Source organism: Uloborus diversus, chromosome 7 (genome assembly GCF_026930045.1).
Source record: "Uloborus diversus isolate 005 chromosome 7, Udiv.v.3.1, whole genome shotgun sequence".
NCBI lineage: Eukaryota > Metazoa > Arthropoda > Arachnida > Araneae > Uloboridae > Uloborus > Uloborus diversus.
Genome location: NC_072737.1, coordinates 103,895,405 through 103,923,359, shown reverse-complemented (window position 1 = coordinate 103,923,359; position 27,955 = coordinate 103,895,405). Strand labels below are relative to the sequence as shown.

The 27,955-nt window shown below is 33.7% G+C and overlaps 1 protein-coding gene across 2 annotated transcripts in view; it reads left to right on the top strand.

The window, feature by feature from the left end:
* The window catches only part of LOC129225985 (putative inorganic phosphate cotransporter), a 59,881-nt gene extending 36,550 nt beyond the window's left edge, over positions 1-23,331 (top strand). For both annotated transcript variants that reach the window (XM_054860557.1, XM_054860558.1), the window contains 8 exons: positions 352-585; positions 5,335-5,518; positions 6,264-6,394; positions 10,218-10,367; positions 13,210-13,342; positions 16,224-16,379; positions 18,217-18,302; positions 23,087-23,331. In XM_054860557.1, the coding sequence (XP_054716532.1) occupies positions 352-585; positions 5,335-5,518; positions 6,264-6,394; positions 10,218-10,367; positions 13,210-13,342; positions 16,224-16,379; positions 18,217-18,302; positions 23,087-23,278 (1,266 nt within the window). In that variant the 3' untranslated portion in view covers positions 23,279-23,331. The remainder of the gene's footprint in view (positions 1-351; positions 586-5,334; positions 5,519-6,263; positions 6,395-10,217; positions 10,368-13,209; positions 13,343-16,223; positions 16,380-18,216; positions 18,303-23,086) is intronic.
* The last annotated feature ends 4,624 nt before the right edge of the window (positions 23,332-27,955 follow it).

Below are 27,955 nucleotides of genomic sequence, written 5' to 3'. Positions count from 1 at the left end.
ACTATTTATTGTATTCTTATATTATTTTGCTTCGATTTAATTTTATTTATTTAATTATTTTGTGTGGATATGTGTGTATGTTATTGGTGTAGCACAGAACTTTTCTAAAAGAATAATTACTATTATTACTAAAAAAAAAAATAAATAAATAAATAGTATTTCTTAAAAAATGAATAAAGTAAAAAGTGGGCTTAAAATAAAAAAGAAAAAATAGTTGAGAAAAAAAATTGAGGTGGGGGCGGATTTGCGCTATTGAACTGGGGGGGGGGAATCTCTGTATGTACACGCATGTATCTGTATATTGCTATATGTATAATATTATATGCTATAATGTTAAAGTATTTTCCTCAGGACGGCGAATTTGTCTGGTCTCCTAATCTGCAAGCGGTAGTTTTGGGAGCCTTTTATTATGGTTACTGCATCTCGCAAATTCCAGGAGGTCGTCTAGCGGAGATATTCGGCCCCAAGTGGGTGTTCGGCTTTGGTACTCTCATCCCATCATTGCTGACTCTACTGACGCCGATTGCAGCGCAGTGGCATGTAGGATTCCTGGTCACTGTGAGAGCCCTGGAAGGACTGGCACAGGTACAGTTAATTGCTTTAGAATCAACAGGATAAACCATCTACACTGTTTTAAAAAATTCTGAAATTTTACGGTAAAAGTTAGTGTTATCCATGTTGCCAGTATTTTTAACATAAAATCCCATGATACAGTAAAATTTCACGGTAGAATAAACGAGAGTTTTAAAACGCAAAACGCAAGCAGCAGGTTCGAACAAGGGATCTTCGTATTGGCAGGCGGCTCTACTGACCAATATACAAGTCGGTTCACGTTGAATGAAGGCAAATACGGTGTTATCTGCTTTGCTCTGTAAGTTACGTGGTTTATCAATTGGTACTGAAATCGTATTTTTTTTTTACGGTACAATTTACTGTACTTTTTTTTCTGCACTGTGAACACTCTATTTTACAGAATTATTTACCACACAAGTTTCCTGAATTTTTTACAGTGTACAGTTAGTTGCTTTAGAATCAACAGGATAAATCATCTAATAAATATCTGGCGCTTATACTGCCGTGGGCAGGTATAAAGGGCATTTTTTTTTCATCTATTGTAAGTTAGCTTTATTGTACAAGCTTGCTTATTTGGTTTCCGCTGAAGAAAAGCACAAAAAAAAATGTATCATTTTAATATTTGTGAGTATTGAATCCAAAACACGCGTAACATCAAATGTTTCGAAAAAAACGCCTTTCTGCAGATACTGTCGTTTACCTGCACACTCCAGAGGAGTTTTCAGGACATTCCAAAGGAATATTTGCAACTCTGCCGGCAAACAAATGATGAAGTGAAAGAGATAATAGTTCTTGGAATGTCTTCACATGTGTGATATGCTGCTAACCACGCTATTAAGATTGTAATTAACACCACAGTGATGTGTTATTTTATGCCCATCGCGTACGCGTAGGACACCGAGGTAGCACTCGAATTTCACCCACACTTGGCCAGTTTGTCGTGCACTTTTGCAATCTTAGCGATCAAGCAAACACGCAGTTCACGCTAGCAATCTTTGCCATCAAGCAAACATGCAGTTCACGTTAGCCTCTGATAGAGAATACCGTTCGTATGTGTGAGGAACAGAATTAGAATCTTTTGTTTTTCTTACTTGTTTATTAAAACAATGAATTGAGAGGTTTGGTGCAGAAATGTGACAAGCTACAAGGAAGGAGTGACTTTTTGATCAAAACTTTTGTTTCTTAAACTAAAATTGAAATAAACATCACAATAAATTATATCATTTGGAGAAAAACATATCGGGTATTAGTAATGCAGAATATAGAATGTATAATACAGTATAATATGAAATATAATGAATATGAACAGTATATGTATGTACAGTATAATATGAAATATAATGTATATGTTACCGTTAAAGTATGAAATTCGCTATTTTATAGAATACTTAGTTATTTCATGGAATAACTGATAAGTTATTTCATGGAATAACTGATAGTGTTCGTTAAAGTGTAAAACTGTCCTGTATTTCATGGTTTAACTAGTTATTTCATAAAATAACGATCTGCAGCCTGTTCAAGTGTAAAATAATCTATATCATATATAGACGACATATGATATACAGTGAAGCACCGTTTATACGTTTTTGAAGGGACCGTATGAAAAAAGCGTATAAATGAAAAAACGTATAATAGGTGTACGTTAATTTGTATTAGACTCTGCAGGGACCAGTTTAAAAAACCTGTAATTGATAAAAACGTATAAAAGAGAAACGTATAAACGATGCTTCACTGTAGATGACAAATGCATTTACCTTCCACCCCTGCAGTGGCGGCAGTGGCGGATACAGCCGGCGGGCAACCGGGCATTAGCCCGGCGGGCCGGTCATGCTTAGGGCCGATCAATTAACAGCAAAGTCTTTCGGGCCTGTCTACTAACAGCAAAATGTAAATTTTGCGCGCATGTGTTTAGAATAACGCAAATTCGCAAAACACAGCCTCAGCTCCTCTTTACACATGTACTAAAACTTGTGGGTGGAGTGAGGTAGGGCCGTCACCACAAGAGGGGGGAGGGGGAAATTCTGAAATGGGGCTGCCCAGGGCCTAAATACCACACAGGCTGACTAGGCCTAGGCCTGGGGCTCCAAGTTCCTAAGAGGGCCCACTTTTTTTAAAGAATTATGCATAGCATTGCAACAATATGAAAAGTACATGTATTTTTTAAAAAATAAAAAATTAAGACTTATTAATTGCAAAAAACTTTTTTAAAGGGGAATTTTTAATCATTCTGCCAGTAACGAATTTACTTGGTCACGATTATGAGGGGGCCCAAAGGGGATTCATAAATGCACTTAAATGATTTATACATAGTTGTGTGATTAGACAAAGAGGCCTCCCAAAGTGCATTAGTGCTTTAAAAATGTAAATCAAATACTGCATAGTCTTCAGGGGGCCTCCAAATTAATGTGGGCCTAGGGCCTCACTTTTAGTTAGTCGGACTCTGGGGCTGCCAATGGTGTAATAAAAAAATTTAAAAAAAAAAAACAGGAAAACCTTAGCGGTCGTAAAAAGTTAAAATACTTTTGGTCTCTTTGGCGCTTTTATTTATAAATGCCAATTTACAATTGCTATAAAATGCCACTTACAACAAGGGCCGACGTGAGGTCATGTCAGCTTAGTTAGAGAATTGGGTCCCGGCTCGGAATTGAACTCGTGCAGAGGGTACAATATCCTAATGGTGAAAGGTGTAGAAGGAGGCTTGTGAAAAAATTGACTATTGTCATTTTTTTCTCGGATCCGCTTTTGCTCTAGGTGACCCTGTTTATGACAATTAGAATAAAAGTGACAAAATATTTTTTTCCGTAAAATTATTTCAAAATATGCAATCTTAAAATACTATTGAGGAGCACCCAGTTTCGAAAATTTGCTGGAGGAAAGTACTCGAACCTCTCCTATTTTTTTAACTTTCCCAAAGATGGTCTAAAACTGTGTTTTTAAATTAACAGTATCAAAAATTTTTTTGGAAAGTGCCCCGTCCCCTCCTCTCTCAGCATCATGAATGAAGAACGTTTTAAATCTCGTTCTTAGTGCTTCAATTTCGAAAATTTTCTGGTGTGAGCCTCCTGAAAACTCCTTTTCCTAACATCACTGAAGGTCAGCAAAAATTTCGTTTTTGGAACTTAATTTTCGAGTAACTGCCGGTGTCCTAGTCTTTACCAAAAAAGGCTGTTAAGTCTTCAAACTGAAAATTTTCTCGTGGGTGGCCTTGGAGTCTATCTCGACTAAAAATCACCAAAGATATTCTAAAATTGCGTTTTCAGAGCTAATATATTTTTAAAATTTTTAGAGAGAGCCCCCGGAACCGCTCTTCACACCATATACTCGAAGATAATTTAAAATTCTGAAAAATTGCAGCAGGAGAAACCCTGAATCTACGCTCCCCTAACATCACCACATATTGTTTAAAATTGAGTTTTTAAGACTACAATTTCAAAAAATTTCCGGAGGAGAGGCCCCCTGGACCCCCCCCCCCCTCCCTATTTCAAACTCAATGTTAATCTCTCCATTAAGTTTATATTGCAAATACTTTGATGACTTCCAGAAGCCAGAAAGCTAAGTCCTCTCTCTCTCTCTCTCTCTCTCTCTCTTTGTATTGATACATGCGTTTGAAAAAATATTAAGAGGCTGCCAAACTCGTACCCGACCCCTCCCACCAGGTTTTTGACCTCGCATCGAGTCTGGGGGTCGTCAGGATATGGCAGTATAAAAAAGGGAATGTTTATGACAGGCCCAGTAATGTATGTTTGTGTCAAGGGATCCATCACGTTCTAAGACGGCCCTAGTCTTTCACCCATGAACATCGCTAGATCAGTTTCATATAACAGGGCTATTAAGTTACTTGTTTTGACTGCAGAAAAGGACATTCTAGCCAAGCAGTGTTACCATTAAGGAAATATTCAAAATGTTCCGGGCATTATAAAAATACTTAAATGGACAATTACAATCACAATTTTCCTCCAAAATAAAGTTTAGCTAATACTGTATCAATTTGCTCACCATTAAAGCGCAGAAGTGTTCATACCTGTTAAATTTTGTTTAAATAAAACATATTTAGTTGTTAAGAATAATTTCCTCATATTTAAGTGATATCCCAATTGTTAGGTAAAATTTAGTATCTATAAAAGCTATGGGGCCGCTACACCTTCTAATGCCAGGGCCGATTTTTTCAACCAATCCGCCACTGCACCCCTGTGTTATCCAAAAAATGTTCGTGTAAAACCCAGTGTGTCAACAAAAAATGTTTTTGTTTTAGAAATTATGTTCTTTAATTCCAAGTGTCATTTTAGTAATCCTTGTTGTAACAAATGATTTTATGGTACGTTTCCATAAATACCATTTATACGCTGCATAAATTAGATAAATTGCTTCTTTTTCATATTGATTGTCTATCATTAGTTTATTTATAGAATACCTAGCTATTTCATTTTAGATAAATTGTGTTTATTTTACACTTTAACTGTCTCTCATTAGTTAATTTATAGTATACCTAGTTATTTCATAGAATAACTAGGTATTCTATAAAATAACTGCATTATATACTTTAACGGTAATATATATATGAAAAATAGTATAATGTATAATATGAAAAATTCTACAAATATTTTTTTTATAAGTTGGAAATTGGCCTACTGAAAAATTCACACCATGTGACATATCACACTCTTGTCTTGTGCCCTTCAATTGTTGTATCATGCCTCCAGTTTGTCTATATACTTAGTGCTATTCTTTAAGACACTTTTAAAATCACGATTTTATTTTAAGGGTGTCACCATGCCCGCTATGCATTCCATGATGGGTCGCTGGCTTCCAGAATCAGAAAAAAGCTTGCTATCCACTGCAGTTTACGTTGGCATCAACATAGGAACTGTCGTCACAATGCCCTTGGCGGCATTTCTCTGCGACCAGGGACCATTCGGGGGTTGGCCTTCGGCATTCTACATCGTTGGTAAGAATCTGTCTAAGAAATAAAATTTAAAATGCATAGATTTTGCTATTTACAAATATAACATATTTTCGGCTTTGAATTTCGCATTCTTAATCTAAGAGTTGGAATTATGCTTGATGTAACGCACAAATACGAATTTAATACAGTTAGTAGTCGTTTTAAAGTTCGTTGCAGCCTTCGACAACTAAAATCAAAGAATTATTTTAATGCAATGTGTTAATACCAGCAATTTTTTACAGAGCCGTATTTCTTAAGATCTTATACGGCTTTTTGAAGAGAGTGATTTTTTAATCTGTTCAAGTTCGTAAGTTATTTCAGGGAAAGCATGAAAAAAAGCTGATCACGATCAACCAGTTGGTTTGAGAAAAGATCGCTAGTTTATATTTTTAAGATATCCTATTACAGTGGACGCTGGTTAATTGAATAAGTGGTTGATTGAACCAACCGCTTTGATGAATCAAATCGTCCAAAACAGAACTAAGTCCAGCTTTATTGAATTTGACGCTTTATTGAATCAGCCGCTTTATGGAATCAGAACAGTTTCGAACAAACGTGATTCATATATAAACAGCGGCCACTGTACTGCCTTAATTCATTGTAACTTCTTAACACTTTTTTAATGTAAATCACAGATTTTAATCGCTCTCTATCTAAGGTAATTTCGCACATTAAAGACATTCTATGATAAGCGTTGTCGCCATTTACATCTTAAAAACATCAAATTCTTTCTCTATATTGCCTTTAGGTCTTTTTGGATGCTTGTGGTTCGTGTTTTGGAGCATTTTCGTCACAGATTCACCCCAGGAACATCCCTATATCACGAAGAGTGAACTAAAGTACATTGTATCCGACCAGAAAATAGAACATAATATACTGGTAACTTTTTAATAAGGTTTTTTACATCTCAAAAACTTGAAACTCAACCAGGAAGTATAGATTTTTTGTTTTACTTGCAAAGTTTCATGGAACCCGCACAGAGGTCTCGCTACTTTACAACTTATTTTTTAACTTGACTCTTTCTGTTCCCCCCCCCCCCCTGTGAAGTAAAACATTTTTAATATTTTCTCCCAGTGACTAAATGCAAACATGCACTTCTTCTTCATTAACTAAATAGCCCTTTGTGGGCCAAGGCAGAATGGCCCTATATTCTTTCCTCCTTATTGCCAGGGTCTGCCAGTTGATTACTCTCAGTCAGGGGCGTCCTGATGGGAGATAGCTGTCACTGTGACCTCCCAGAAATTTCCTTAAACTCGGAATAATTTTGTCTGACGATTCGGAAAAATTATCATTTGACAAATTTTGGAGCTCCATTCGGCAAAATTTGAAGTGCCATTCGGAAAATTTTGGAGTTCCAATCGGCGAATTGAGAATTTCTGCCCTCCCAAAAACTTAAGTTCGGGGGAGCCCCTGCCCTCAGTACTTTAAAATACTCAATAATGCAATCACGATCTAAAGCTTAATCTGGACCTGCATCTAATGCGAGTTCGCATTGCGTTTGAAATGAAACATTCGAAATGTTGGGGAGAAAAGGTTCCCTCTGCAGACATTCCCCAATGTTTTTGCGGTTTACTTTTAGATGGTTGATAACATCTGTCTCGCAAAAAACTTGCACAGCTCATAATTATACCGTTAATTCCAAATACCATTGATGTTTATGGAACCCAGAATCGTTCTCAAAACGTTTCTTTCGAGGATGGCTAGCCAATCTTCATGGGAATTCGTCATAGCCCAGGTTTCTGAACTATAAATGAACACAGGGTTGTTTTTTATTAGCATAGCAAATATAAAATTGATAGGACAGTTATTAATGATTAAATAAAGAAGTAATATAAAATATTTAGTCATTTTCTAATTAGGTAAGTAAAGAAGGTGTGACTTTTACATATGTCATAGCTGCCAATGATCCATTACACAGGACCGTATACAAGGGAGGATTCCTAGGGATCAACTCTCCCCCCCCCCCCATTTGGTTTGACATTTAAATGTTCGTTTATATTTAAAAATTTCCAAATTATTCCTCAAAGCTCCGCATGAAAGTTTTTAAACCCTCCCCGAAAATAATTTCTGCTTACGGCCCTGCTATTACAACCTTCCATCAGTACATTAGTGCCTTACCGTTCCGAAGTTGAATTGTTAGAAGGCTTCAATAGTACATGAGATGCCTCTCAGGCACGTGAAGAGCTATTAAGAGAGCAATTAGAAATGATGGAAATATATGCAATATACGTTATCGACTTGCTCAGGGCTGCCATGTTTGACTGATATTAAGCATGTTGGCTAACTTCAATCATACACTTGACTAGAAAAAAACTAAAATTTATTCATTGAATTGAATTAATGAATCAATATTTGAAAAAAAAAAAAAAATTGTATTAACATCAAGTTCTATCCACTACAAGTTTTAAATATGTATTTTAGCTTGAGTGGATGAATAAAAAGTACCATTTCATTAACAATTGACAATTTGAACAAGTTGTAGAAATATACATTGGGAAAGTGTGAACTAATACAGTGGTGGACAAAATTATAGACTCAAATTTTTTTTTTATTTTGTTTCAATTACAACATGACTCAGTTTAAATTATTTTCATTGAAGTAAAGATGAATAGTTGAAGAAATAGTTCTAAAATTAATACATCTTATCAATTAAATTAAAAAATTCATAAAATTAGGAAATTTGCAAATTTAATATTTTATCATTACGTGAAACCTGGACAAAAGTATAAACTCAAAGGTAAAAAATCCAGGATTACGAGAAAGTTTCGTTCGAAAATGTTAATTTAACACCATAGAATGAATAAATGTTGCCATCAGTGATTGCTAAAAGTTTCGTTTTTGGGAATTTATGAGAAACATATAAATGCACCGCTGGACAAAATTATAAACTCATTTTTCTTTCTCATTTTTTCAATCATAATTTAACTCGGTTAAAAAAAAATTGTTCCAGTAAAGATAAATAACTCTCTCAGCAAGGTAAAGCAGGATTGTCATTTCTTAATTGAAGATAGAACGCTGAAGATTACCAACTAATAATGGAAGATCATCTCTTACATTTTGCTCATCTGATTCCTGGAGGTAACTGGTTATTTTAGCAAAATAACGCGAGTGTACACACAGCGAAAAGTACAAAAGAATGGTTCAAGCGTGGGGTATCAAAGTTATCAAATGGCCAGCTCGTAGTCCGGATCTTAATCCGATTGAAAATCTTTGGGGGACCACGGTTCGCAAAGTTTATTATGATCGGCACCAGTACCAAACCACAGAGGAATTAAAAAAGGGCAATACGTTCAGCATGGAACCATCCAACAGTTGGTTGGATGCAGTGGCTGTTGGAAGTGTTTCCAACAGCCACTGCAGCTGTTGGAAACTCTTGTGAAATCTACATGCCCAGCCGCATATTCGAGGTAATTCAGAAAACTGAGGGCCCAACTCGTTTTTAAAAGTTTGTAGTTTACACAAATGGCTAGATTTAATGCAGTGTTAATTTTTAAAACATTTCAAATTTTGATTTTTTTTTTCAATTTATCATGTTAATAGCAAAATTACATTTTCCTAAATCTATGCTTTTGTTTTACTGAAGTAATTGCAAATGTAACTTAACTAAACTCAAAAAATAAATAAATAAATAAATAAAATTTTGTCAGCTTATAATTGTTTACACAGTATTGCAAGTTTGTAATTTAGCATTGGTTCATTTTTGGATATTAAATGATTTAGTATTTGAATAAAATTCTACCAAACTTCAGAGATTCTTACTTTTGAGTTGATACTTTTGTTCAGGTTTCATGTATTATAAAGATATTAAAGTTGAGATTTTTTAATTAAATTATTTATTTTATAAAGTTTATGAGTTATACTGAATTTAGGACTATTTAGTCAGTTATTTATCTTTACTGGAACAAAACGTTTTTTAACTGAGTTAAATTATGATTGGAAAAATGAAAAAAAAATGAGTTTATAATTTTGTCCAGCGGTGCATTTATATGTTTCTCATTAATTTCCAAAAACAAAACTTTTAGCAATTACTGATGGCAACATTTATTCATTCTATGGCGTTAAATTAACATTTTGGAACGAAACTTTCTCGTAATCCTGGATTTTTTACCTCTGAGTTTATACTTTTGTCCAGGTTTCACGTAATAATAAAATATTAAATTTGCAAATTTTCTAACTTTATAAATTTTTTAATTTAATTGATAAGATGTGCTAATTTTAGAACTATTTCTTCAACTATTCATCTTTACTTCAATGAAAATAATTTAAACTGAGTCATGTTGTAATTGAAACAAAAGAAAAAAAAATTGAGTCTATAATTTTGTCCACCACTGTAGTAGAAAGTGCAAAAAATCTAACATGTGCATAAGATAATATTGCATTAGAAATCGCATAAATAACAAAGTCAATTACAAATACGGTTTTAATCAATTGATAGTTTGGTTAAGAAATAAAATACGTATCTCTTTTTACTTTGTATTGTGCAAGTACTAAAGATTATTTTTTCATTACCTTTAAGCATTTCCTTTATTTTTATGTGTGCCTACTATTATCAAAAAATAAAACGTTCATCACACAAATTCAACTTCAAAAAGTTTCACTTTATAATGCATTTTATAACTTAAGTTTATCAAAAATTGCTTCATTGCCTTATAGATAATAAAATACACGAATTTCATTGAGTAATGTGTTCTTGTTTACTCAGCTGCCCCCTATTCCATGGACCAAAGTGTTAACATCTGTGCCTTTCCTGGCCCTGATCGTGACACAGATTGGACAGGATTGGTGTTTTTATACAATCGTCAATGATTTACCAACGTTCTTCGCAACCATCTTGCATTTTAAAGTCCAGAAAGTAAGTTCACCAAACTACTCATTAACTCTGTTTAAAGTGAGTAATTTAGTCCATTTTAACAAGTTGAGCAGGGGTTTCAGTGACTGATTGATGTCAGCGGTTGCTTGACATACTTGAGGCGATGGGCTAGTCTCTCGCCGTCACTCTGGACGAGTTGGTGTGAAATCTTTCATATTTTGTTTGTATGAGACTATACTTGTATCAGATTTTAAAAAAATGTATCACATATGGGCTGGAGGAGAACAATGAAAATGTAGTTCGCAACAAATGATCCTGAGCAACAAGCTCCTAAAAGAACGAAGAAGAACACGTTAACTACCAGAACTATTTCCATCTTTTGAGTTTAGGGAGCAATTCAATAATAGGTCACTAATTTTTCAAACTAATTTTTCAACTTATTTTTCGACTAATTAATAACTAAGTTGTTTCAATTAATTTTTAAACTTAATAATAAGTCACTGCATTTTTCAAAAGTGGCTTTTTCATATAAAATAAAAAGATGTCTAAAAGGTACAATTAAAAACAAAAAAAGTAAAGTATAACTTCATAACTTAAAAATGTGATATGAAATAAGAAAAGACTAAGTTTTATCCTGTAGGACAGCTTTGGTTGCTTATTTCTTTCCTATGAGCCAAATGTTTCTATTTATGCCTAAAGAAATGCTCGAGTCAGTAAAAAAACGGAAAATCCAACAATAATTCGTAGACCACCCCATCGGCTAAAATCACAAATTACGAACTATCTCGTAATTTTAGGGTCAATAAGATACGAGGTGGTTCGTATCAGCATGTAAAGAAGGAAATCTTATTTGTTTACCAGTAAGCGTTTAATTCAAATGTAACGATGGCTAAGCAAGCCGTTATCCCAGAATATATAAACAATAGTTTACAAATAAAATTTCAAGCAAAGTTCTTGAATTCCATCACTTCAGAAGGCAGTAATTTTAATACTAACTGTGACTGATGTACTCGTTGGCAGCTGAATTTTGCTAGTCGTAATTGAAATCAAATGAGAAAAAGGTCTCTTTTGCCTAATTCGCTTTTTAAGTAACAACGGAAAATAAATTTGTAATATCTCTTCAAGACAAGAACTTTGAAAATAACGAAGCGAGACGCACAATTGATTAAATGTAATGACGGCAGAATGACTTACTTTTGATTGAAACATATTTAAAAAATAAAATGTAGAAAATTTCGACAAAAACTCTGTCCGTAAGTTTAGGTTAGAAAATGTTCGTGTTGATCTAAGTCTCATCCTGAAAGTGTTTATTTCTTCAGTAAAAAGAGAAATTGTTAAGGGGCTAAATTGAGTTGGTTTACTGTCACAATTCCTTTGCGAAAATAAGTCAACCTAATTCAACTGTAGCAACTATCCGTTTTCACTGAGCTGTAAAAAGAAATAAACACTCGTAAGGTCAGAGTTTAACTTAACGGAGTAGTATTATTAGAAGTCGGAACTAGCTCAAACAACTATCCGCTTTCACTGAGCTCCAACAACAAATAAGCACTCTCAAGATCAGAGTTTAACTTACCAGAGTCGTGCTATAAAAACTCAGGCATGGAGGTCGAGGAGATGGCCCAATAGATTTGGTGCCAAGAGAATGGTAGAAAGGGTCACTGGTTCAATACCGCTCTGTCCAAGACTTTCGGATAATGTTAAATGGCGCACGTTAAATCTGTCGTAATTACAAAGTCTTCTACGTTCCCATTACAAATCAATGACTCTTGGAAGCACTGGATCACAAGTTACTTGACTTCCGGTCAGGATCAGAAAGATTGAGTGGTCTTCGAGACCCCGTTCAACCAGTGTACCACCACTACAAGATCCGAGTGAATCTCATGACACTTCAGCATCATCGTAGCTTAATGTGCGCATCCAACGTAAATCATCAAAAAAAATTCGTTTTTTTTATTTCATTTAAATTCATACTTAAACCAGTCTCGTTAACTTAAGGGGGTCCGGGACACATTTTGAAAAACATTTTATTAAACAGCCTAGTTTTTAAATTTTTTGCACTGATTCACCATCTATCCAATAAGCAAAATCATAACACAAGTATTTAAAAAGAATTTTTAAGTTCAATTTAACAAGTTTAAAAAAATAAATGGGGTTGCTTTAAATCGCTGTAATTCCAAATAGTCTTGGCCAATTTTTAAATATTTTTCATAAAAATATGCAAAAATATCTGTTTTAATCTTTATTCGACGATTAAAAAAATATTGATTCAATAAAAAATCGAAAGTAATTGAAGAAAAATTTCAAAAAATTCAAAGATACTTTTTTTTAATTGTATTTTTTTATAGTAAACTATTTTTTTTTTCAAATTCATCGAATAAAAATGAAAATAAACTGTTTGAAAAAGATATGCTCCAAATTTCATTACTTTATCTTTATCAGTTCTTGACTTATAAGAGTTTGAATGGAAAAAGTCGGTAAAAATTGCACCATGGAGAAAAACGAGTTTAAAGTTTTAAAGTTAAATATAATATAAGTTAAATGCATGCAACAAAAATAATTATATCTTTCGTTCTTAAGATTAAAACACAGGTACAGTAACGCTTCATCATGAATAGATTACAAAAAAAAATGTTTGGCGACCTTGTAATAACGTTTTTGCTAGAATGACTTACAAATATTATTTATGTGGAAAAAAAATTGCAAGAAAAACGAGGTGCTATACTTGAGATGAAACTACTAATTTCAACGTATTTCCGATCTGACTAAACTACCGATTGCCTATATAAGCTGCAATACGTCCAGAAAGTCCCCGTAGCAAGCAATAAAAAAATTAAAATGATATTAAAATACTAGTACAAAATTCAATTATCTTTTTGTTTTTCAGAATGGTTTTCTGTCTTCCTTTCCACACCTTTTGCAGACGATAGTAGGTATCCTAGTGGGGTTCATATCAGATGCTTGCGTTCGACGGAAGCTAGTGACCGTCGGATTTGCCCGGAAATTTTGTAACACTGTTGGTATGTACAGATTTCACGACAAACGACTAAGAGCTTTATTCAACTCCACTACCAATAGCATAGTTGGAGTGATCCAGAAATACATGTAAAAAAAGTTTCTCCTAGATAACAGGACACCCCTTAATATTTTTAGACTTGTGGATAGTAATATACAGGAAGAATTTTAACTTCTTATTTCAACTGAAATAGGGTGCTCAACGCCCTCCCTAAACATGAGTATGGGGAGGGGTGTTAAAAAATACATTGAACTGAAAAACAATGTTAGATATAATAATAAACACGAGTAATATGCATATGCATTGCAAAAAAGTAATATTTACAAAAAAGAAGCTGAGGAAATTAAATGTTTCTAAATTTGTGACATTTTCTATGCTACGGCTAATGTTAAAATGGGGGGTAATTGAGCACCTTCTTAAAATTGGAGTAAGAAGCTAAAACTTTTACAGCATAATAATATTAGTAAGTCTAAAAAAAATAGGGGGTGTCCCCCTGATCTGAAAAAAAAGTTTTTTTGAACCACCCTTAGCGTAGTTCTTCCTTATTTTAGTAGTTGTCTATCTTAATTGTATCTGCATCCTTCCATTCTCTGAAAATAACATGGAGACGTCAGTTCAATTCATTATTTTAGTAGATATTTAAGTGAGAGAACCTTTGGGACATCCTAAGTTTTCGCTCAGATTTAATGTGTTACTTGCCGTTTACCTTTTGAGGTCTATGGCTTCATTTGAAGTCCGCCTAGTTGAGAGGGGATTGTGTTTTTTTTCTCCAGCCAATTCAATAGCTACCTTCCTGTATTACTTATATGTATTCAATAGTGATGTTCCGGATGTCCGTATCCATATCCGCGGATATCCGAGGGGAAATAAAGATTGGTATCCGAGGGGAAATAAAGATTGGTATCCGTATCCGTTACTTTTTTGACGGATCATAAACGGATCATTTCTATTCTAAATTTTTTTAAATATTTGAATAAAAGACTCTTAAATTCCGCTTAAATTAGGTTTTATTCTCTATTTAAATTATAAGGTGTCATATCAGAAGCCAGTTTGTATCCCCCCCCCCTTGCAAAAAGGAAGGGGAAATAAGTTTTATAAGTGTGTATCAGTGTGTCTTTTTGTGGCATCGTAGCTCCTAAACAGATGAACCGATTTTGATAGTTCATTTTTCGTTCAAAAGGTGACTTGATCGAAAATATCTTAGCTTGGCCTTGTTTTTGTAGAACTTTAATTACCGGAGATAGTAAATTTACCCGTAAGTTTAAAATGTTGGCCCTAATTGAAAGAACTAAGTTTTCTGCGTTTGATATTTATTTGAAACTTCCAACTTATATACAGTAGGAGCTATAATCTTGTCAAGTAAATTTTAAATGCAATTCCAAGCCTTTATACGCGTGATTAGTTGCGATTTCATAGTCGGAAGATAAGGAGAAAAAGCTCAATGATTTAAAACTTTTACCTGCTGTCAGTTCATATTTGTTAACAAATGTGTGTTCTGACCCGCGAAATTCATCTTAATATGAGGTCGGCTCTCTGGGACATGTTTTGTTTTTTTTAATTTTTAATTTAATATTAGTTTGATTTTTATTTATTGATTTGGGGTTTCTGTTATTCTTCATTTTTGTTTTTCTCTGCATCCTTTAAAAAAAGTGAGACTAAATTCTCTATTTACTGCTTGTAAATGTGTTCCCAGCTCTGTATTTCGTCGGTCGGAGAAGTTCGGTGGAATGGGTCAGCGCTGCATTTATGCTGAAACAAAATGCGAAAAATTATTTCTAGCCTGCCCAGTAGCAGCTTTACACGCTTGCTCCTGTATCCTACATCTACCGAGTAAGCTAAAAATAATTTTTCACATTCCATCTAAGCATTAATGCAGCGCTGACCCATTCCTTCCAACTCTCCCTCAATTTTAACAGAGATTTCTTTAAAGAGTAAATCATAGTCTTGATAATATTTCAGCCGCAGTTGACATTTTTTGAAGAAACTGCCATTATTCTGACGGGAATACCTTCTGTAACAAATTTTACACTTGGATAGTTGAATTGGGTAAAAAAAAAAATTTTGATATCCGTATCCGCGGATCTTGCCACTAATGATCCGGATCCGTATCCGTGGATCTACTTTTTTAACGATCCGGCACATCACTAGTATTCAAGTTACATGAACAAATATAATTAAGATTAAAAATGAAATGAAATGAAATATGCCTATGTAGTATATATCATTAATGGATATTTGTAATTCTGGAGAAGCACTGGCCCTTTTTATTAACCATTTCTTGGAAAAGTGATAAACAATAAGAGGAGGGGGTTGCATCACCAAAAAAATCGCATTAATGAAATGTTATGAGCATAAAAAATTACAAGTTTAATTTTAACTGCATCTGTGAAAGTAACTTGAATAAATAAAAATAATACTGAGAGATTATTTACAGAATATTTAAATGGGGCTCGTATGCAACATGCGATGCGTCCAACAAAAGAAATTATTCTTTTACTAGTATGTGAAAATTTTGTTCGGACGTGGGACTCATAGGAGTGAGACCTACTCTTGTTTACACAAAAAAAAAATAATAAGTGAAAAAATTGTGAAAAAAAAAAGATCGTTTTTGATTATTGTTGAATATTTATGGATAAACAAATGTTCATGCTTTTGAACTTTTCCCCTCTCTACCCTGTCTGAAGAATGTTAATGGTTCATACAATGCACGCTTCCCCTCTAAACAAAAATAATGGCTGTAAAACTGCAGAAAACTGAAAAAAAAAATTGGACCGGGAAAAACAGTGGTCACATCTGAAATCAGCTCTAAAATCTGATTTATGTGTAAACATTTTGATCCAATGTAAATTTTTATTTTGAATGCTAAACTGTGAAACCTTTTTCAGCGTGCCTCGGTACGGCAGCGGGACTCATCGGCGTCTGCTTAGCAGGATGTGACGTCACTCTCCACATCATCTTTTTCACATGCTCACTGGCCATTGGAGGATTTTGTTATTCTGGTTACATGCTCTCACATCTGGACTTATCACCAGAATATGCAGGTGCGTTCCAATCAAAGAAAGACATAGGCCTCCTTCACACGAGGCTAGATAGCTGGCTCACGAGAAGCTAGATATCTGACGTCATTAGAGTTGGGAGTCGCATTTCATTGGTCTCCACTAGATAAGCGCACTCTCTTTATTATGTGAGAGTACAGACATGTGCTTTACTCGCGTTCGCAATATATGAATGCTTCTCCCTTTGATGAAATCAGAAGATACCTGACGCATGCGCAAATTCGAGTAAGGTTTCGCGTTAAAATACCGAACAGTACGTCTGTCCGCTTAACGTGGCAAACGTGATGTGCGGACGATGTTCAAATTACGCTTTAGCTGAATCAATTTTCGAACGAGCAGTTATTAGGAAGTGGAACCAGGTAGAAAAGTGAAGGAATCGCCTGTCATCCTTCACACGGCAATCAACTGCACCTGGTGTGCCCGGCCATGGCTACCTGCGATCTTCCTGCCCTGCGCAGCCAATCACAGGTAACCATGACCCGCACCAGACACAAGAGCCGCTACCAATTCTCATCACGATGAGAGTAATCAACTTTTCAGTTGATTCAACTCATCGAGACATTGCCGAGCGTCCGCTCTACACACGAGTCAACTGGTTGAGAGTCAACTCGGTACAGTTTTAACAGCGTCGTGGAGCAGCTGCTCGAATAAATTCGGCTTATTGGAAGAAAAGTGGATTCAACTGAATTGCCTCGTGTGAAGACAACGGTTATTTAACGCAAGTCAACCAGCTGAAAGGACATTTTTTCGAAAAGTTGATTCCACCAACCGCCTCGTGTGTAGGAGGCCGCAATCAAGTGACCCTAATTGATTAATTTCTGCTTTCTGAATAGCGATGGTCTGGGCCTCAAGTTGGGGAATGATTGGCAAATTGCTGGTCATTGAATGCTTCATTTATAAGGTTTCACTGTAACAAAATTATACCTAATAATGTGCGGGACAACTCTTAGATTTACTTTGATAGTCGCTACCAATTCGCATCCCGATGAGAGTAATCAACTTTTCAGTTGATTCAACTCATCGGGACATTGCCGAGCGTTCGCTCTACACACGAGTCAACTGGTTGAGAGTCAACTCGGTACAGTTTTAACAGCGTCGTGGAGCAGCTGCTCGAATAACTAGCGTACCCCTTTGATATATTCTCTAGCTGGCGTTGTATTACCAAAGTGTAATATGCTCCAAGTTAAAGAATGATTAACGATAGTTGGTTTTTTTAATGCAGTATTTTTGCTCTTATACAGGGTGTCCGAAAATTCCTTGACACATTTTAAAAATTCATAGAAAAACAACAAATTGTCGTATGAATATGCGGTTTGCGGAATAATATTTTGCAGGCTGAAGAATTTTTTTATGACATCCAAAGAAAATGAATAATAAAAAAATGCCTAATTATAAGTAACTTACTTTAACGGCTGTATCATCACAGTAAAACAAACGTAGTGTGAGACGTTTAATCATTATTAAACAAAAAGCGATACTAGAGTTTAATGAGTTGCACAGTTCGCGGACATGAGATGAACTTGAGTACCGTTTTGATGTGGTTCGAGATGCGTACGGTGTACACATTTAACTCAGGTAATGAACGGTATTTGTTTCCGTTACCAAATGAGAAACAGGGAAAAACATCCTCATTTATTTAAGAGCAAAAAGACTACAAGTTATAATCTGCCTATAAAAAATATATGATGGAAGTCTGCTGGACTTGTTTGAAAGTCTACTGGACGAGGATTTTGTTTAGCTTAACTGTTTATTTGTAAATTATTTGAAACTATGTAAAAGGCTGTGAAATATAATGCATTGTGAAATTCATCTTACGTTTCAGGGACCCTGATGGGCATAGCCAACACCATTTCGAATCTCACCGGCTTTTTGGCGCCATTAGTCGTAGGAAGTCTGACTGAACATTATGTAAGTAGTATGATTTCTGCATTACTTTCTTTAGTTGGTTACGGTGACATACATGGATGTCTGGTACTAAAAGAGGGAACTTTCATTCAAGACGCAAATGTGAAAGTATCTGTTCGCTGAATGAATAAATACATTTGGACAACGTAGAAACAATGAAGCAACGACGAACAAATATTGCAAGAAGTTGGAGACGTATGCTTCAGGGTTTAAGGTACCCCTTTTTCACTCCAGAAAACTGTGGACTATTGGATGTAAATCACGCGACAAAGTGAGATTATAAGTGACTTTACATCCGAAAACATGTTTTTCTGCATTGAAAAATGAATTTCTTGAACATTTCCAAAACAAGTCTTCACAACGTCTTGCAATATTTGAGGCGTTCAAACCTAAAGTAGATGAACTCCATGAACGACTTGTTTCACTTTGGCTCTGAACGCATCGTGTAATACGAGTCCAAAATGTTTCGTGTTAAATTATGCATTAAGAGCTAAAATGGATCAAGTCGTCATTGGCCTTGATACACTTCAGCTCTGAACGCATCATTTATATTTTAATTACGTTGTTGTTTTATAGTTAATCTGTTCACGGGTTACCTGAAAACATGCTTTAAAAAACTCAGATCTTAACAAAGCAAGCAAAAAACAACCAAATGGAATTTCTGTCGAGATTTAGAAAGTTGTAAAAGACAACGAGAAATACAACAACTAAGTTTATATTACGTAATAAATAATTATTGAAAATATTATCCTTTTAAAGGATGAACTTCATGACTTTACAACAATACGATGAAGGTTCACATCCAAATTAGTTGCTATCGATCACAAGATGTGAAGGCAACTTTTGCCACCCATGCCCAAATGCCAATCTCTACAGTCACTCTGCTTTATACGTGTAAGAAAATGCGTATGAGTCATTCCATTTCAAATCAGGCAGGCAGGTATGAAAAGTGTCATGACCATCACCGATTTTTTTGAAAAAAATACAGTAGTTACAACTAAGGTACATATGAACTATCCCAAAAGGATTTTGCAAGAAAAATTTTTTTTCTTCAGTTACAGCCTATTAAAATTCTGCACAAAATCCGCCATTTTGGAAAAAACCGGGAAAACACTCCATTTGAAATGGACACTATTTCAAAAGTATTTAACCTATTCGAATAATTCTTTTTTCTAAAAATAAATAAGGACCCATATATCCTCTAGACATCGTTTTTGAAAGTTTAGTTAGGTTTTTTGATAAAGAAAAAAAATCATTTTTGCCGCCAAAAAACTGCATTTTTACCAATTTTATGATTTTTTTTCTCCATGAAAAAAAAGTTTTTTTTTACTAAACGGAGATGGCAGTCTAAAGCCCTTATATGATAGTTTCATAACATATTTTATTAGAATCCTTGAGTGCATACAGCCTCGTAAATAAAATTTGAAATTTTGAAAATTTTCAAAAATTAGCGATTTTTGAAGTGATTTTACTCAAAAAACCCATTTTTTAAAAATCTAAAAATTTGCTCATTTGTACCCCATAGGATAGACACCGCATCCGGTATTTTTTCCCATAAAATGTTTTATGATTTTTTGAAAGTGACCTTATCGCCCATGGCATGCATGTAAAATAAAAATGTCTAATAATTTCAGTCACTGAAAATCTGATTATATTAATGCCTAATAGCTACAAAAACGGTGCACTTTATCAGGAACAACTAAAATCTTACTGACTTTTAATAATATATCAGTAACAAACTGCTTTTGATGATCCAGTCAATTCGTCTTTTCGTAAGACTCTGTGTGTAGTTTATAGGTAGAAGAGCCTTTGGTGATTATATTAATGACTAGCTATGATAATGATGTACTTTATTAGTAACAGTTAAAATCTTTCCTTTTTTTTAAATAAATATTAGTTTATTTCGTCTCCAAAGCTATGCATTCACCGTTACTTTCATATGCAGCAACAAATCATATTTTTTCTCTTTCAATAGTCATTCTCTTCAACTCAATTACACGACAGGGGAAATCATCAAAGGGAAGAACAATACAATGCATTTAAAACGATTAATTTTAATTTCGTGCTTTGGTTGTCATTGGCGAATGTTGTCACATAATTTTTGGATCCTACCTCGTATGATTACTTTTATACGTAAGAATATTTATACTAAATTCAAACCGTAAAACTCACTTGTAGTTTAAGAATTTAAAAAGCCCACCTGTTTTATGAGAGAAGTAATCAATTGAACATGGTTGTAAGTTGAGGTAATCAAACAGATCTCACTAAAGGTGACTATTATAGCCAGGGATCCAATTTCTAACAAAAGAAGTGCAGGATCCCTATAGTCTTCAGAACTTGTTTTAATGCTTAAGTGGCCTGAATTCGGTCAAAAATACAAAAATTCGAGTAAAACAAATAAGGAAGTATGGGAGCTCAGCTCCCATAACAATTAGGCGCTGATCAACAGAAAAATACATTTATATAACGAAATACAAAAAGGCGAATTGACTGGGTAATCAGATATTTTGAAAAAAATTGCTGGGTTTTATTCAGAATGGCATAGGAATGATGTGAAAAAAAATTGGACTTCATATTCGAATTCAGTTTTGCGTTATTTTGGTTTTACTACAAAATTTCAAGGTGTACGAACGCTTTTGGGAGCCACTGAATTAGTCATTAATATAATCACCAAAGGCTCTTCTATCTAAAGGCTAAACACAGAGTCTTTCAAAAAGACGAATTGACTGGGTCATCAAAAGCGGTTTGATATTGCTATATTATTAAAAGTCAGTAAAATTTTATTTGTTGCTGATAAAGTGCACCATCATTGTAGCTATTAGGCATTAATCCATTAATATGATCAGATTTTCAGTGACTGAAATTATTAGAATTTTTTATTTTACATGCATGCCATGGGCGATAAGGTCACTTTCAAAAAATCATAAAACATTTTATGGGAAAAAATACTGGATGCGGGGTCTATCCACTTGTTAAGCATTATATGGGGTTCAAGTGAGTCAATTTTTAGATTTTTAAAAAATGGGTTTTTTGAGTAAAATCACTTCAAAAATCGCTAATTTTTGAAAATTTTCAAAATTTCAAATTTTATTTCCGAGGCTGTATGCATCCAAGGATTCTAATAAAATATATTATGAAACTATCATATAACGGCTTTAGACTGCTATCTCCGTTTAGTAAAAAAAAAAAAACATTTTTTTCATGGAGGAAAAAAAATCATGAAATCGGTAAAAATGCAGTTTTTTCGCGGCAAAAATGAATTTTTTTCTTTATTAAAAAATCTAACTAAACTTTCAAAAATGATGTCTAGAGGATATATGGGTCCTTATTTATTTTTAGAAAAAAGAATTATTCGAATAGGTTAAATACTTTTGAAATAGTGTCCATTTAAAATGGAGTGTTTCGCCGGTTTTTTCCAAAATGGCGGATTTTGTGCAGAATTTTAATAGGCTGTAACTGAAGAAAAAAAATTTTTCTTGCAAAATCCTTGCAAAAAGTTTATAGAGCCATTCCATTTCAGATCCTGCCTGATCTGAAATGGAATGGCTCTATAAACTAGTTTAGAAAAAAATAACAATTAACGAAAGAAATTATGAATTTAATGTAAATATAAACTGTAACGTGCTGAGCTACGCACTTTTTTTATTATTTCGTGTCAGTATAAAATGAAGTGTATATGCATTTAAATACTGAAAAATAAGACGAATTTCTAAAAGATGTCAAACTATAAAAAATTACATCAAAATGATTTCTTTGTCATCCGAACAGTTATTCGCACATATCTTCGTGTATATAATAGCGAATTCACTGATCGAGTAATGCTCCAGACGTCACCAACACTGAAACTCGCGCCACAGCATGAGAATTTGAAAATATTTTTTTGGTAATATTTGAACATGCAAGGAAATGCTTTATTTTAACGAGGCTGAACTGGATCCGATAATTTAACTGTTTTACTGGTAAGACTAACTTTAGGAGAATGAAGAAACAAAAAAGTGGTCAACAATGAACGTTACCTACTGGAGTTTAGGGTTAATCAAATAGAGTTAGGGTTAAAATGTCAACTATCAAAATATCACCCAACAGGCAATTACTTCGTTCAAATGTAGGAGCAATTTTTATTCGTCATACCTTGACGGGTGATTTTCTAGTATTTTGATAATGCTTTTTGTTAATGTTTGACATGCTTTATTTTGTCAAGTCTGAACTTGATCAAGTACCTTAACTGTTTTAATGGTAACATTGTCATTTTAGGTGAATGAAGAAACGAAGTAGTCAACAACTAACGCTATCTACTGAAGTTTAGGGTTCATCCACTGGAGTAAGGGATAAAATTTCAACTATCAAAATATCACGAAACAGGCAATGGCTTCGTTCAAATGTAGAAGCAGTTTTTACTCGTCATATTTTTACTGGCGATTTTCTAGTTCTTTAAATAAATGTGGGTCAACAAAATAAAATGTAGGGAATATATAAAGATAATAATTGAGTTATCTGCAAATAAAAATACAAATCGGATAAAAGAATTGCAGCGGAATTATTTGACTGCGGTCTGACAATAATTCTCCTGTATTGAGCAAAACGTTTTACTTTTAAAACAGAAAAAGGCAAAAAATAAAAAAGTAAAATACGTGATAAAAAATTAAGTTGAAAACATATTTCGGAAAAAATAAATTTATTGTATTTGAAAGAAAACTAGTGACTTTTTAATTTTCAAATGGATAACATTTAGCGTTTTTCAAAATGTGAAAAGCTTAAACTTAACCCAAACCATGCATTTCTTGCAGCAAACACTTCATCAATGGCACATCGTGTTCTACATCACAGTTGGCGTTCTTCTGGCAACTGGGCTCGTCTTTCTGATATTCTCGTCTGCGGAGAAGCAGCCATGGTCTGCCCCAACTACAACCTACACTCTTCTGCACTCTTCCTCGGAGCATAAAACCCTGCACATACAGACTTCGTATGGAACTGTGTAAATTGTGACATTTTTACTGTGTTATTTATTAAGAATAAATTAATTTATTATGTGTTAAGTGTGTTTCATTTTGTATGTATAAAATTGAAAGCCTGAAATTGAATTGTATCTTCGGAGACTTGCATCTTTGGACATTGATAATTTTTAAGAAACTAATGGCAGCATTAGTTTCGCATTGATTTTATTTGACGCACACACGCACACACACACACACACACATTGTTTTTGTTTCACGTTGTTTTTACTTTAAAGGAAGTTGGTACCCTAAAACCTTTAAAAATAACTTTTCAGTTTTTATATAGTCAAAATATTCAAGCCAAAAGCTTTCAAGCGACATAGAATTCATGTTTCTATGTTGATTAAAAGTACTTCAAATCCAGTATCGATGGGGCATAAATGCGTTAAAATGTACGTACGTCGTACAATTTTACTTTCAAACGCGATTTACTCAAACCGTCCATTTCAAAAACTCATGATCCTTTTCCGAGAAAACTACTTTACATATTACGTACTTCGAAAGTTTCACCATACTTTATTTGTAATTTCATAATTACACTGAAATGAAACTTTTGCTTTACAACTCACACTTTTTCCTCAAAATCTGCTTTTATGGTCAAAAACGATCTTCATTCAAAAAGTGACCATTAGTTAAAATTTAACTAATTACGAAACATACAGAATTGCCATAAAGTTTTCACTTCGGTAGAGTCTTTGATATAATCTTGAAAACACTTAAAATTGTAAGTTTCTGTCATTAAAACTTCTTGAGAAAAAAGGGACATAAAAATTAAGTTTAGGATTAAAGTTTTTTACCCTAAAGTTTCATTTAAATTCTACTTTACAACGTAACTACATCCGGTATTTGAGCATTTCTCAAGGCGTGGTACAAGTTTTTCGATGCCTTCCTCAAAACGAATTCCAACCCACGCCCGACAGTCATTCTTGGTTCGCAGCTAATGGTGTAACATCGATGTTTAAAATTAAAATATCTATGGTATCGATATTTCTACCCAAAAACATCGATGTTTTGAAACATCCACGTTCAGAAACTTCGAACTTTCAAATTTATATGTATCTGCAAAATCAGGGGTGCCCCCCCCCCGCCTAAATTTCGCCCAGACCCCAAAGCAAGAGCTCCCCCCCCAAAAAAAGGAGGAAAATACCCTTCAAAACAACCCCCCTAAAATTTTCAACGGCGCAATGACCCCCCACCTCCAGGGGGCACTCTTGGCATAGTAAACTCTATAAATTGTTTCAATTCCAGAACTAAATTTACGCTAATCAATTAAGATTTTTGAATGGTCAAGGAAAAACTTATAATAAGAAGAACAATAACAAATTATTAATATTCTAAATTAAGTAATGCAAAGGGATAAATAACTTTTACATTTGAAATACAAAAATTTGAAACATCAATACAAATTAATTGGAATAATTTCGCTACGTCTTAAAAATTTCTACTTGAATAATACAAAATGTAAGTTATTTAGTAATTAATGCAAATCAATTAGAGAAATTTGTAAAAGTTTTCAAAGTTGATAACATGCACACAAAAAATAAATAAATAAATAAAGGGAAGAAGAGAAAAGGAAATGTAGTACATTTATTTATTTAAGCCCCGCCTATCATCACTGTACCAACCCTGGTGAGTAAAATGCAATACATAATAAATGACTGTTCTATAGTTGGGGGGTGCCCAACCAATTAAATGTACTATAACAGTATATCCAGGTTTTTTCGATTAAAGTGCGAATTCATGTCCATATTTGGCGTGGAAAGCGATCGAAGTATAATTGTTTTATTTTTCGCTAAAAATGACCATTTTTTGATGCACAATATCTCCTAAACTATTCGTCGAACAGAGAGCTACTTTAAAACAGATATTCACATTCAGCATCAAAAGTTGGATAGTTTAGAAGTTAAACAGGAAAAACTAAAAAAATGCCGAAAATTTCGCAGTTGAAAACTGCAAACTCAGCATTACACTACCCTAACTGACCCAGACAACATATTAAAAATTCAGAACTACATCGTGCTTTGCGATTTCAGCCCCTTTTTTGTATAATATGACTGGACTACTACGTAAAGTAACATTTATTAATCTTTTATAAAAACACAATTTAGGGAAGGAATCTAAATTTCAAAATCAATCCAGAGACAAAAAGACTTGTTTGAATGTAGTGACATTTCACCATGTTAGCTGGAGAGCACACTCATAGCATCTTTTTAATCCTGTGCCTCCAAAAATTTCGGAATAAAAATTAAATGACACACCCTTATGTGCATCGGCCGCTATGTATTTTTCTTCCATGTGCCATGAAGCCATCATATTTTTTTTATGTCTTCATTTTTCAAGGCTTGCCATGGCAGTTTTTACAATCGACTGAATACTTTTCATTGTTGTTAAAAAAAATGTTGAAACGTGTAGATCAGTCGCAGTTAGTTAGATAATCTTATGATACAAATTATTGGATGTCGCGAAATAATGTTTTTGATTGGATTTTCTTTTAAACTTTTGTAAAGAAATACCTTTTGACACTTCTACGCTATTTGTTCCTTCATTATTACTATTTAAATATTTTTAAGACTTTGTAAGTTTCTTCTTTTTTACCCTGTTACTTTCCCAACACATTTTTTAAAACATTTTTTACTTTACCCTATTAGAGTGCTGGCCAAATTATTAGACTAAAAAGTTTTTTTTTGTTTGTTTTTGTTTTTTGTACACTATTTGTCGTAAAATACTATTTATTTTACTGTTAAAGTACAGTACATACTGTACACTGATTATTACGTTATTTTAGCATAATTTAATGCTTGCAGGTCGCAGCACTGTCTGCTTTGTTTATCGACCTACCAGGAACATAACCTCAATCAGCTTAAACAGTTCACTATTTCTTTTTATTAGTGTGTTCATTTACATTTAAAGTTAGTTTTAGGTAATTAGTGAGTATGTGTATGTGAGTATATATAATAGTGAGTGTAAACAATTTTTTACCTCCTTTTTTAAAAAGTTAAGAAATGGTGTAAACCTTGTGAAAAGTATGCCAAAAAGTCTTAAAATGCTCATCAACAACAAGGTAATGCATACTAAATATTAGATGATTATTTCACTGTTCGTTAATGTGTCTATAGTTATGTAATCAATAAAAAAAAATTCGCTTTTAAAACAGTCTTAGTCTAATAATTTGACCAGCACTGTACTTTGGGTCTTCATGCAATTTAATTAATACCCTATTCAGATAAAAGCCATCAAAGGAGAAAAACAACGTTATTTAGACATTATCGGACGAATCGGATGTATCCACTTACATCATCTGTGCTATAAAGGAATAACGTTTAAGAGAAAGACCAATATTTGAGGTCCACTCTCGTTTGGGTAATTTACGCGCTATGGGTAAACACCATCAAACGCTTATCGTCTTAATGAGCCAAGCTGCTTGGAAACATATGGTGCTCTCGCAAAAGTAGTTATAGGATATCAGCAAAGCTTAAGATGCACGGTAATTTCGAACTTGATTTGAGAAGATTGAAATATAATTTTTCAGATATTTTTCTTAAACGTTACTGAGTTATCCTTTTTAATTATTTTCCGCGTTTAAAAATGCGCATGTGTTTCAATTTCATTGTATCTACTGCTATTTTGCTTCTATGGATTGTAAAAAGAATCACATCTGTGGAATCACTTAACCAATCACGTGAGTATATTCAGTCGAGTCCTGCTAATATATGTTTTGTAAGTGCATCCAGTAGTTTCGCTTCCTAAAGATTTAGATTTTGCTACAATTCCTACTATTAAATGATATTACCAAGCCTTATAAAGCTAATAAAATCTAGAGTAACAATAATTACGCTTCTCATCCATGATTTTTCACAGACTTCAAAAATTATAATTACCGAATAATTTCTTGTAAAATTTTCAGTGCAATTTGCTGAACTTTTTCTTCTCAATTCTTCTTCAAGTAAGGTCAACTTTCCAGAACTTCCTCTCTAATTTTTTCCAGAAATCTCTGATAAATTAACTTTTTCTACCGGCAATGATACAAATAAAGAGCAAATATATCAAAATGAGTTATTGTCTTCAAATTTACTCTGAGTTATAAATTTTCTAACTTGAAAATAAATAATATATTGATTAAAATTTAGACCTTAAATGCTGTTATGCAATGTGTTTGCAATGTGAATCTCAAACTGTTTTTAGACTTATAATTTTGGAAAACTTTCAGGGGAGAGCCCCGCTTCCCCCGAATGTCGACAAAAATTACTGAAAATTGCATTTTTAGAGCTCTAATTTCGATCATTTCTGGCGGAAATTTTCCGGCTTTTTTTCCAATTTGCTCAAATCTTCACCCGTAACTGTAACTTGGGCAAACATAGAATAAAATAGTATTTTGGCGCTTCAATTTCAATCTTCTTCTGGTGAGGAATTTTTTTTTCCCTATCTATTTTATCGTCGTTTAAGTAAGATTTAAAATATGTTTTTAGGACGGACAAGAGCTTTCGAATCTCCAACTCCTTCCCCTCACATTACCATAAAAAGTTTTTAATATTGCTTTTCTAGGCTTAATGTCGAAAATTTGTAGGGAAAGTCCCCAAACACTCTCCGTTCTCTTAAAATAACTTTAAAAAAGTGCATTTTTAGGACTTCAAGCTTGAAACGTTTCCTTGGAAGACGACGCAT